Source organism: Cherax quadricarinatus, chromosome 22 (assembly GCF_038502225.1).
Source record: "Cherax quadricarinatus isolate ZL_2023a chromosome 22, ASM3850222v1, whole genome shotgun sequence".
NCBI classification, from domain to species: Eukaryota; Metazoa; Arthropoda; class Malacostraca; order Decapoda; family Parastacidae; genus Cherax; species Cherax quadricarinatus.
In genome coordinates this window covers 26,321,534-26,334,878 of record NC_091313.1, presented here as the reverse complement: position 1 = coordinate 26,334,878, position 13,345 = coordinate 26,321,534, and the positions used below count along the sequence as shown (strand labels likewise).

The 13,345-nt window shown below is 39.8% G+C and overlaps 1 protein-coding gene across 1 annotated transcript in view; it reads right to left on the bottom strand.

Moving 5' to 3' along the window:
- Positions 1-11,197, bottom strand: part of l(3)72Dn (UTP4 small subunit processome component l(3)72Dn) — a gene marked incomplete at its 5' end in the record, with an annotated part of 34,862 nt that extends 23,665 nt beyond the window's left edge. The window contains 4 exon segments of the mRNA XM_070087591.1: positions 1,895-1,995; positions 8,692-8,786; positions 10,338-10,422; positions 11,019-11,197. Coding sequence (XP_069943692.1) covers positions 1,895-1,995; positions 8,692-8,786; positions 10,338-10,422; positions 11,019-11,197 — 460 coding nt within the window.
- Positions 11,198-13,345: the final 2,148 nt, after the last annotated feature.

Below are 13,345 nucleotides of genomic sequence, written 5' to 3'. Positions count from 1 at the left end.
ACACTCACATCCTGCTCTTCTTCACTCCTACAAGATGGTATAACTCCCTGGCCAGTGCATGAAATTACCGCCTCCCTTCTTCGTCGACATTTAAAAGTTCCTCAAAATATTCTAGATTATTTTTAAGGTTGTTTCACAAACAATGCACTCAGCAGACACTGCAATCATACATCTGCAGAAAAAATCTATAGGTGCAAAAGTAAAACAATGATTTTGTATGTGTATATTACGAAGTATTGCGTTTAGATCAATTACAAGACTACTTCCCACTATATACATAGTAAAAAACAAAGCAAAACTTAATTTTACAGTGGACCCCCGCATAGCGACTTTAATCCGTGCAAGAGGGCTCATTGTTATGCGAAATGATCGGTATGCGAATGAATTTTCCCCATAAGAAATAATGGAAATCAAATTAATCCGTGCAAGACACTCAAAAGTATGAAAAAAAAATTTTTACCACATGAAATATACATTTTCCTACACACAAAGAGAAGGATACATGCACAATAGTAGAGTAGTACATGCACAATATATATTGTGCATGTACTACTCTACTAAATGAAGAATAAATGACACTTACCTTTATTGAAGATGCAGCAATGACTGATGAGACACTGTGTCCTGGGAGTGCCTTTTCCTCCTGAGTACTGTAGGTCCTGTTTGGCATTTTCTTCCAGAACAGGCCTTATCACACTGTGTATGCCACTACGATTCTTAAATCTCTCAAACCAACCTTTGCTGGCTTTAAATTCACCAATATGAGCACTAGTTCCAGGCATTTTTCCCTGTTCACCTGGGTGTTAGTCGACTGGTGTGGGTTGCATCCTGGGAGACAAGATTAAGGACCCCAATGGAAATAAGTTAGACAGTCTTCGATGACACTGACTTTTTTGGGTTATCCTGGGTGGCAAATCCTTTGGGGTTAATTGTTTCTTGGTATTCTCAATAAGCCACACCAACAACGGTGCTACAGCAGCAGCAGCAGCAACTGACAGTGCTACAGCAGCAGCAGACAATGCTACAGCAGCAGCAGACGGTACTACAGCAGCAGCAGACAATGCTACAGCAGCAGCAGACGGTACTACAGCAGCAGCTGACGGTGGTACAGCAGCAGCAGCAGACAGTGCAGCAGCAGCAGCTGACGGTGGTACAGCAGCAGCAGCAGCTGTACCACCAATAGTAGCGATGGTTGATTGGGGTTTATTATACAACCTGGCCAGCTCGGAGACACGCACTCCACTTTCATACTTATCAATGATCTTTTTCTTCATCTCTATAGTAATTCTCACCCTTATTGCTGTAGGGTTGGCACTAGAAGCTTTCTTGGGGCCCATGGTCACTTATTTTGCAGATAAAATCACCAAAAACACTGTAATAATACGAAATGTTCCGATTGTATGCTTGGATGTTACCGCGGAGGCTGGCTGGTAAACAATGCCACCGGCGGCACATGTGAGGCTGGCTAAGGGCGCACATTGGACGCGTCTCAGACAAAGAGCAGTGAGCGGGTTTTTGAGCGGTATGCGAGGCAAAATTTTTGCGATAAAAGAGAGCGGTATGCGGATTGAACGTTATGTGATGCGTACGGTATGCGGGGGTCCACTGTACTTAATAAAGGTAAAGCCTGCAAATTACAGCAACAGATATTTATTATCAATAAGAAAGTATATATTTCTACATATGATATTTCCAAATGCTTTAAAAGTTACATTAGCAAAGGTGTGCATTGTCTATGGTGTGAATTGTCTGCAACTGAATGGGAAAATATAAAGTATGCACATGTATTGTAAGTAAAAGGCTACTGTTAAATAAAAAATATGCAAACTTGTAACCTTCAAGCGATGCACAAATTATACTGTAATTTTTTCATAGAAAGGTTTAAAAAACTAACCTGGAGTCCCCGCTAATTATCGTCATATCATCCAATATACCAACACACCAAACAATGATTTCCTCTTTACTTGCAGTGGAACCCATTGAATAACGCATCACCTGAAAATATAACCCACGTATTATTATATAGGTAGTAGGTTGGTAGACAGCAACCACCCAGGGAAGTACTACCGTCCTGCCAGATGACTGTGAAGCAGAAACCTGTAACTGTTTTGCATGATGGTAGGATTGCTGGTTTCTTTTTCTGTCTCATAAATACGCTAGATAACAGGGATATCTTGCTACTCCTACTTACACTTTGGTCACACTTCACAGACACGCACATGCATATATATATACATACATCTAGGTTTTTCTCCTTTTTCTAAATAGCTCTTGTTCCTCTTTATTTCTTCTATTGTCCATGGGGAAGTGGAAAAGAATCTTTCCTCCGTAAGCCATGCGTGTCGTATGAGGCGACTAAAATGCCGGGAGCAATGGGCTAGTAACCCCTTCTCCTGTAGACATTTACTAAAAAAGAGAAGAAGAAAAACTTTATAAAACTGGGATGCTTAAATGTGCGTGGATGTAGTGCGGATGACAAGAAACAGATGATTGCTGATGTAATGAATGAAAAGAAGTTGAATGTCCTGGCCCTAAGCGAAACAAAGCTGAAGGGGGTAGGGGAGTTTCGGTGGGGGGAAATAAATGGGATTAAATCTGGAGTATCTGAGAGAGTTAGAGCAAAGGAAGGGGTAGCAGTAATGTTGAATGATCAGTTATGGAAGGAGAAAAGAGAATATGAATGTGTAAATTCAAGAATTATGTGGATTAAAGTAAAGGTTGGATGCGAGAAGTGGGTCATAATAAGCGTGTATGCACCTGGAGAAGAGAGGAATGCAGAGGAGAGAGAGAGATTTTGGGAGATGTTAAGTGAATGTATAGGAGCCTTTGAACCAAGTGAGAGAGTAATTGTGGTAGGGGACCTGAATGCTAAAGTAGGAGAAACTTTTAGAGAGGGTGTGGTAGGTAAGTTTGGGGTACCAGGTGTAAATGATAATGGGAGCCCTTTGATTGAACTTTGTATAGAAAGGGGTTTAGTTATAGGTAATACATATTTTAAGAAAAAGAGGATAAATAAGTATACAAGATATGATGTAGGGCGAAATGACAGTAGTTTGTTGGATTATGTATTGGTAGATAAAAGACTGTTGAGTAGACTTCAGGATGTACATGTTTATAGAGGGGCCACAGATATATCAGATCACTTTCTAGTTGTAGCTACACTGAGAGTAAAAGGTAGATGGGATACAAGGAGAATAGAAGCATCAGGGAAGAGAGAGGTGAAGGTTTATAAACTAAAAGAGGAGGCAGTTAGGGTAAGATATAAACAGCTATTGGAGGATAGATGGGCTAATGAGAGCATAGGCAATGGGGTCGAAGAGGTATGGGGTAGGTTTAAAAATGTAGTGTTAGAGTGTTCAGCAGAAGTTTGTGGTTACAGGAAAGTGGGTGCGGGAGAGAAGAGGAGCGATTGGTGGAATGATGATGTGAAGAGAGTAGTAAGGGAGAAAAAGTTAGCATATTTTTTTTTTTTTTATTATCACACCGGCCGATTCCCACCAAGGCAGGGTGGCCCGAAAAAGAAAAACTTTCACCATCCTTCACTCCATCACTGTCTTGCCAGAAGGGTGCTTTACACTACAGTTTTTAAACTGCAACATTAACACCCCTCCTTCAGAGTGCAGGCACTGTACTTCCCATCTCCAGGACTCAAGTCCGGCCTGCCGGAGAAGTTTTTACAAAGTAGAAGTGATGTAAGGAGGGAAGAGTATATGGAGAAAAAGAGAGAGGTTAAGAGAGTGGTGAAGCAATGTAAAAAGAGAGCAAATGAGAGAGTGGGTGAGATGTTATCAACAAATTTTGTTGAAAATAAGAAAAAGTTTTGGAGTGAGATTAACAAGTTAAGAAAGCCTAGAGAACAAATGGATTTGTCAGTTAAAAATAGGAGAGGAGAGTTATTAAATGGAGAGTTAGAGGTATTGGGAAGATGGAGGGAATATTTTGAGGAATTGTTAAATGTTGATGAAGATAGGGAAGCTGTGATTTCGTGTATAGGGCAAGGAGGAACAACATCTGAGGAAGAGCCAGTTGTGAGTGTGGGGGAAGTTCGTGAGGCAGTAGGTAAAATGAAAGGGGGTAAGGCAGCCGGGATTGATGGGATAAAGATAGAAATGTTAAAAGCAGGTGGGGATATAGTTTTGGAGTGGTTGGTGCAATTATTTAATAAATGTATGGAAGAGGGTAAGGTACCTAGGGATTGGCAGAGAGCATGCATAGTTCCTTTGTATAAAGGCAAAGGGGATAAAAGAGAGTGCAAAAATTATAGGGGGATAAGTCTGTTGAGTATACCTGGCAAAGTGTATGGTAGAGTTATTGTTGAAAGAATTAAGAGTAAGACGGAGAATAGGATAGCAGATGAACAAGGAGGCTTTAGGAAAGGTAGGGGGTGTGTGGACCAGGTGTTTACAGTGAAACATATAAGTGAACAGTATTTAGATAAGGGTAAAGAGGTCTTTGTGGCATTTATGGATTTGGAAAAGGCGTATGACAGGGTGGATAGGGGGGCAATGTGGCAGATGTTGCAGGTGTATGGTGTAGGAGGTAGGTTACTGAAAGCAGTGAAGAGTTTTTATGAGGATAGTGAGGCTCAAGTTAGAGTATGTAGGAAAGAGGGAAATTATTTCCCAGTAAAAGTAGGCCTTAGACAAGGATGTGTGATGTCACCGTGGTTGTTTAATATATTTATAGATGGGGTTGTAAGAGAAATAAATGCGAGGGTCTTGGCAAGAGGCGTGGAGTTAAAAGATAAAGAATCACACATAAAGTGGGAGTTGTCACAGTTGCTCTTTGCTGATGACACTGTGCTCTTGGGAGATTCTGAAGAGAAGTTGCAGAGATTGGTGGATGAATTTGGTAGGGTGTGCAAAAGAAGAAAATTGAAAGTGAATACAGGAAAGAGTAAGGTAATGAGGATAACAAAAAGATTAGGTGATGAAAGATTGGATATCAGATTGGAGGGAGAGAGTATGGAGGAGGTGAATGTATTCACATATTTGGGAGTGGACGTGTCAGCGGATGGGTCTATGAAAGATGAGGTGAATCATAGAATTGATGAGGGGAAAAGGGTGAGTGGTGCACTTAGGAGTCTCTGGAGACAAAGAACTTTGTCCTTGGAGGCAAAGAGGGGAATGTATGAGAGTATAGTTTTACCAACACTCTTATATGGGTGTGAAGCATGGGTGATGAATGTTGCAGCGAGGAGAAGGCTGGAGGCAGTGGAGATGTCATGTCTGAGAGCAATGTGTGGTGTGAATATAATGCAGAGAATTCGTAGTTTGGAAGTTAGGAGGAGGTGCGGGATTACCAAAACTGTTGTCCAGAGGGCTGAGGAAGGGTTGTTGAGGTGGTTCGGACATGTGGAGAGAATGGAGCGAAACAGAATAACTTCAAGAGTGTATCAGTCTGTAGTGGAAGGAAGGCGGGGTAGGGGTCGGCCTAGGAAAGGTTGGAGGGAGGGGGTAAAGGAGGTTTTGTGTGCGAGGGGCTTGGACTTCCAGCAGGCATGCGTGAGTGTGTTTGATAGGAGTGAATGGAGACAAATGGTTTTTAATACTTGACGTGCTGTTGGAGTGTGAGCAAAGTAACATTTATGAAGGGGTTCAGGGAAACCGGCAGGCCGGACTTGAGTCCTGGAGATGGGAAGTACAGTGCCTGCACTCTGAAGGAGGGGTGTTAATGTTGCAGTTTAAAAACTGTAGTGTAAAGCACCCTTCTGGCAAGACAGTGATGGAGTGAATGATGGTGAAAGTTTTTCTTTTTCGGGCCACCCTGCCTTGGTGGGAATCGGCCAGTGTGATAAAAAAAAAAAAAAAATATTATATATTCATGGCAGATGTAATATTTAAGATTGTGTGGCAAGAATATTGTGCACACAATGTGGTGGTATAAGTGTGATTCAGAAAGCAGAGGAAAATTTTTGAATATGATCATTTACAAAAGGATGAAGATGGGCTTATTAAGATGGTGAATATGTGCAGGGTGGGTGAAGTGGTTTAGGTAATGTCCTGGGAAGGATTGGAAAGAAGTATACCTGAGCATGTTAAGTTGGAGTGTGTCGTTTCCATGATTTGAAGTGCTGTTAAACTATGAACAATGTAATAAAGGACTTCTGGGAGAACCAGTTAGCTGCATTTGAATTTTGAAGGTGAGAATAACAGTGTATGTACTCTGAAAGGAAGATGGGGATGTAGTTCAGAGACTTACACTTCTGGTAAAGACAGCAAGGAATGTGTAATGGACATCAACTGGTTAACCCTTAAATGGTCCAAACGTATATATACGTTTTTTCAACATCTGAAAGTATGTAAAAAAATGTAGATCTTTTTTGTTTTATATTTGAAAACGTGTAAAAAAACTTTTATCTACTTATTTTTTTTGTTATATTTGAAACTATGTAAAAAAAAACATAGATCTACTTTTGGAGCACTATGAATTTGAACGTCGATCTGTTTGGACCGTTTAAGGGTTAAAAGAAAAATCCACTAGGTATCACCAGGAAAACTTACTGTATACAGTAGGGCCCCACTTATACGGCGAGTTAGGTTCCAGGCTGTTGCCGGAAAGCAGATATCGCCGGAAGGCAGAACTCCATTTTTTTCCATTTATAAATGCATATAAATGCCAGACAACAAGTTTACACTAAATTATATTAAGTTAATAATAGAACTAGGCATTAAAAACACACAAAGTAAAATACAGTCACAGTAAATTCATTACTTACCTTAAAGTATTTGTAATCTTAATGTAGGGAGAGAGGTGAGTAGTACTTATTTGAAGGAAGTCAGGTGCAGGTAGCCCAGGTGTAGGTAGCACTGGCTCCCCGTCTCATACTTAATATACGATATTTAAAACATCCCAGAGAGGTAAAATGCACATACAGTACACTCATTATTTACCTTAAAATATGTGTAGTCTTAATATAGGAAGAGAGGTGAGTAGTATTTATTTGTATAAAGTCAGTGTAGGTAGCCGGTAGGTGTACCGGCTACCTACACTGTGGCCCAGAGCCATATTATTAACATCGACATGCCTTGTTCACTGAATTTAATCATTTCTAACAACTACCTTTAGATGCCATCATAAACGAAGGTAGAAGTAATGAATAATTCATGCCGAAAATTGTAAACAAAAGCAGAGTGAGGGAGTGGCTGGGCCAAACGCAGATTCATACACGTTTTCTATGATGGCTGAGCAGAGAAATCGTAATGTTGTCCCTCCACCCGGCTACCACACAGGTCCACAAGTATTATTATCAGAGCACACACAAAATATGCAATAAATGCCAGACAACAAGTTTACACTAACTTATATTAAGTTAGCAATAGAAATAGGCATTAAAAACACAATAAAAGGTAAAATACACACAGAGTACACTTATTACTTACCTTAAAATATTAATATTAATGTGTGAGAGGTGAGTGGCAGGGTGTTTATTGAATAAAATCAGAATGGCACACCATCATCCTCTAACTTGGCACTTAAAGCAAGAGGCTTACGACTTCTCTTTTTATTACAGCTAACCTTAGACGCCATCGTCAATGAGAGCCAACTAGTTAACGAAAGAGTAAACGAGAGAGAGAACGAGATACAGAGTTGAGACAATGTAAGAACACAAACTGAACAGGTAGTGGACGATCACTTGGTCAGGCGAAATAAATGCGTATTAATATGTGTCTACTTTTAGTTCATTCACGTCCATTTATAAGAGTCTGTAAAACATTTACCTCAATATTTTTTTATTTTAATAATAATTACCTCACAATACAAATACTCTTACATTGTGTACAAGTTGTACAAGTTAGTTCAGAATAAACAAACAGCAACACACCATTTTCAGAGTGAATGAAAATAATAATATTAATAATAATAATAATATTATTATTATTAATAATAATAATAATAATAATAATATTATTTAATAATAATAATATTATTATTATATTTATTATAAAAAGCACTAAACCCACAAGGGTCGTGAATTGCTATACATAGAGTAAAGGCATACGAAAAGAATATTTTTCTACAGTTACCCCCCAAGTGTTTGACTAGAGAAAACGTAATTCTTCTGACACTACCTACACAGCTGCTTTGTAAACAAATCTCATATTTACATAAATTTTTATTCTGAGTGTATGTATCGTGTATGTATCATGTTTATATGCTATGTAATGGGTTTCATATATAATTTTGAGGAAAATATCATAGATGGATTAATGAAAATGCCTATATTGATGTAAAATAAGACATTTAGTGTGCCCAAGAGTGATTATTATTACGTAGTATTGGCGTCATGTCTAGAGAGAGACTTAGCGATTTTAATGTGTACCTGCACACCAGCACAGTGTGTAAGTATATTTAGGTACAGGTACACATAAGTATAATTATTAGAGTACATATAAAATATGCAGTAACTTTAAAACACTTGAAATTTTGGAAAGTTTCCTGACATAATAGATGTGGTCACGGAAAATGTAAACAAACCGGGTGGGGGGGCGCCACATTTGAAAGACCGCTTGCCGTATAGCAAATTTTGGTCATAATTTGACATCGCCGTATTAGTGGAACGCCGTAAAGCGGGGCCTTACTGTATTCCTGGAATGCTGTAGTCTACTATACATGGAAAATATATTCAGGATGCAGCAATTCTTATGCTTTAAAAAATAAAAGAATTAAGGAACAGTATCCACAACATACCCGGCCTTCCTTCAGAAACCATAAGCGGACATAGTTGACAGACCCTGTCACTATGTAGTTTCCACTGATATGCCAGCAGATGTTCAAAATCCGTCCTACCAACAAAAAAATGATGGCATTAATACAATTAATAAAAATTCATATTTTGGCATATTTGCAGTTCTCTTTCATAAGATGAAAACTGAGAAAAAAAAAAGTGAGCTAAATCAAATTTCTATTATGTGGGTCTTCTTTCACTTAATATGCCCTATTCTTAATGCACACGTCATACCTCACTTACAAAAGAAGCAAATTTTTTAACGCACTATTAATATCACCAAAAATATGAAATAGTTAAAGAAATGCCATGGTACAATACCTAAAGTATTTATTGTAATAAGTACTGTAATCATGTATATAAATTTATGGATCATGTTTTAGCATGAAAGACAAAGAAAAAAAATTGAACCAATACAGAAAATGTCCCAACCCCAACACCTGTGAGATTTAAAAAAGCTAGAAATTTGAGTACAGTCATGCCTCATATATATTGGCACTTGCTATAACCAAAAAACTTCTAGTTTATTGGAAGATCTCACTGGTTCCGACCAATTGCGAATTAATTGTAAATGTTATGCTTAGCTGAGGAGCCCTATCTTTTTTCTCTTCCTTTACTCCTCCCCAATTTCAATCCCCAGATGAGGCAGTCATTCCATGTGGTCCTGCATGAGTTGGGTCTTTTCTTTACAAGAAAAATGAAAGGTGAAGTTTTGTATACAATTCAGTATAGAGAAAAAGAGATCTAGAAAGAAGTTAAAGAATAATCCTGGATTTTAAAATAATGTGCAGAACTAAGTTATCCACATTACATTTTGGGGATTTAATAACAAGGAAACCTATCATACAAATGGAAAATACTGCAAAAATATTTATAGAAAGTGACAAGGATGACTGCTTTAACTAAAGACTAGTTTCATAAACAAGCACTGGTATAAACAAAAACTCAGAAAGACCCACTAGAGACATGTACAGTAAATAAAACATCTTGAGGGCACATTCCTGCTCAACCAAACAGTTTAAGTTAGAGATGTAAAATCCAGTCAATCAGCTGTAATGATAAGTGAAGAACAAAACAGATGGACAGACTTATGAGATAAAGGAAATCGCAATGACTGTGCAGCTCATAGAAGTTTTAGAAAAAAGAAGTGACAGATCATTGATACAATTTAATATATAAATGACATGTAATGATAATAACATAGTGTAAAGAGGCCTCGTGAAGATTACAGATTGTATGGTGTATTCTAGAAAATATAAGAGAAAAAATCTGCTGGCAAATATAACTAACAGATTATAACCATAAAAAAATGAAGCATGTTATGCACTTTTCGTATGATAAGTGGATGTTTAAGAGCTTAAACAAAAATTTACAGCATGGATTAGACAAAAAATTGAATAAATAGTTCAGTACGGGTGTCCTCACAAAAAATAGATATAACAAATAAAATTTCAAAGGCATGCTAAAAAATTATTCCAAACGTTTAGAAATGTGGTGTGCAAAAGAAGGACGAAGACGTTGGAAATGCTAGAGTATAAAAGGATATAATAAAATAAAAGATTTCTTAGCACCTCAAATTGCTGAATGTATAAATAAAAAAGAAACTAACCTTCTTGTTTTTCCAGGGTTGTGTCATACATTATGCCCTCATCCATAATGTTAAATATGCACACATAGCCTTCCTCTGTTCCTGCCTTAACAACCATAAGATAAAAGCATTTTTAGTGAAATCTTCAACATAAACATTTGTTTTTTCTTTTATATACAGTACTGTATACAAATAAACAAGCCAAGATGTGCATGGTAGCAATGAGACCAAGAATGATGCAACTGAATGAAACTGGTTTCTAAGTGAAGTATCACAGAGCTGACAAATATGTTCCCATGAAAGGGCTAAACATGAGCATGGGAGTAGTTGAGTGAGATGCAGGAAGACAAATAAAACAAATTTAATGCCATTAAAAATACTATGAAAGTGCAGTGTTATTTGGTATATTTGCCTTTGCCTGTATCAGTTACCAGTGTTCATGGTAAGGTTGTGTGCCTTGACCCACAAATTTACTAAATCATTTGTGAACCATTGATGAATAGGTCAAGAAATTTTTGATTTATTTTTTTTCTCTATGGGCCCATGGACTAACCTTAACTGAACACAAATTGAAGTAATCTCTATGCTAACTTGAAAGACCTCATGTAAATTATTTTCCAAAGCCTACCAAGAGAAGTTTATAGGCCTACAGCTATTATCAAGTCCTTCAGTGTGGCAGCCAGTAACAACCGTAATACTTACTGCTAGATTCTTCTTGTCAGAAGAGAGTGCAAGACACCAAGTAGGACCACCAGTGACTGCTGTGCGTGACTTGATGCCCCCATTGGCCAAGTCATATTCCAAAATGAAGCCATGAAATCCAGCACTAAACAATCGTCCATTACACCACACCAATGCTTCAACTGAACTGTCATCACCACCTAAGGGAATCATCGATATTTTAAAGCAAAAGTGTACTATAATACGTATATGAAATTATTAGTAAAAGCTTTGTTGAGGTCTTGACCAAAACAAAATTCCCAAAAAATTTATATACAATCTGACACAAAATGTCTAAATGCTGTATACCCATCTTTAGCTTTCTAACATGCCCAAAAGTATAATGACACTGTTTCTGGTAGTTTAGACAATGCTGTCCTTTTTTACTACACTATACAGCAAAAATGGTTTCTAGGCAGGATATCATATGTGCAGTAAGAAAAGGAAGTGATCTGCCCCTAAAACTAAGCAGAATATGGATAAATTAAGTGTGTGCAGAGGAGATGTGTAAGAATTTTTTTAGAGAATATGTATATAATTAGGTAGTAGGCTGGTAGACAGCAACCACCCAGAGAGGTACTACAGTCCTGTCAAGTGAGTGTAAAACGAAAGCCTGTAACTGTTTTACATGATGGTAGGATTGCTGGTGTCTTTTTTCTCTCTCATAAACATTCAAGATTTCTGGTATGTATGTCTTGCTACTTCTACTTACACTTAGGTCACACTACACATGCATGTACACACCCCTCTGGGTTTTCTTCTATTTTCTTACTAGGTCTAGGTAGGTAGGTAGGTAGGTTAGGTAGGTAGGTAGGTTAGGTAGGTAGGTAGGTAGGTAGGTTAGGTAGGTAGGGTAGGTAGGTAGGGTAGGTAGGTAGGGTAGGTAGGTAGGGTAGGTAGGTAGGGTAGGTAGGTAGGGTAGGTAGGTAGGGTAGGTAGGTAGGGTAGGTAGGTAGGGTAGGTAGGTAGGGTAGGTAGGTAGGTAGGTAGGTTAGGTAGGTAGGTTAGGTAGGTAGGTTAGGTAGGTAGGTTAGGTAGGTAGGTTAGGTAGGTAGGTTAGGTAGGTAGGTAGGTAGGTTAGGTAGGTTAGGTAGGTTAGGTAGGTTAGGTAGGTTAGGTAGGTTAGGTAGGTTAGGTAGGTTAGGTAGGTTAGGTAGGTAGGTAGGTAGGTTAGGTAGGTAGGTAGGTTAGGTAGGTAGGTAGGTTAGGTAGGTAGGTAGGTAGGTAGGTAGGTAGGTAGGTAGGTTAGGTAGGTTAGGTAGGTTAGGTAGGTTAGGTAGGTAGGTTAGGTAGGTAGGTTAGGTAGGTAGGTTAGGTAGGTAGGTTAGGTAGGTAGGTTAGGTAGGTAGGTTAGGTAGGTAGGCAGGTTAGGTAGGCAGGCAGGTTAGGCAGGCAGGCAGGTTAGGCAGGCAGGCAGGTTAGGCAGGCAGGCAGGTTAGGCAGGCAGGCAGGTTAGGCAGGCAGGCAGGTTAGGCAGGCAGGTTAGGCAGGCAGGCAGGCAGGCAGGTTAGGCAGGCAGGCAGGTTAGGCAGGCAGGCAGGTTAGGCAGGCAGGCAGGTTAGGCAGGTTAGGCAGGCAGGCAGGTTAGGCAGGCAGGTTAGACAGGCAGGCAGGTTAGGCAGGCAGGTTAGGCAGGTAGGTTAGGCAGGCAGGCAGGCAGGTTAGGCAGGCAGGTTAGGCAGGCAGGTTAGGCAGGCAGGTTAGGCAGGCAGGTTAGGCAGGCAGGCAGGCAGGTTAGGCAGGCAGGTTAGGCAGACAGGCAGGCAGGCAGGTTAGGCAGGCAGGCAGGCAGGCAGGCAGGTTAGGCAGGCAGGCAGGCAAGCAGGTTAGGCAGGCAGGTTAGGCAGGCAGGCAGGCAGGTTAGGCAGGCAGGCAGGCAGGTTAGGCAGGCAGGCAGGTTAGGCAGGCAGGCAGGCTGGGAACGCTTGGAAGCACTTGACTTGTACTCGTTGGAACGCAGGAGGGAGAGATATATCATAATCTACACTTGGAAAATCTTGGAAGGAATGGTCCCAAATCTGCACACAGAAATCACTCCCTACGAAAGTAAAAGACTGGGCAGGCGATGCAAAATGCCGCCAATAAAAAGTAGGGGCGCCATTGGTACACTAAGAGAAAACACCATAAGTGTCCGGGGCCCAAAACTGTTCAACAGCCTCCCATCAAGCATTACGGGAATTGCCAATAAACCCCTGGCTGCCTTCAAGAGAGAGCTGGACAGATACCTAAAGTCAGTGCCGGATCAGCCGGGCTGTGGCTCGTACGTTGGACTGCGTGCGGCCAGCAGTAACAGCCTAGTTGATCAGGCC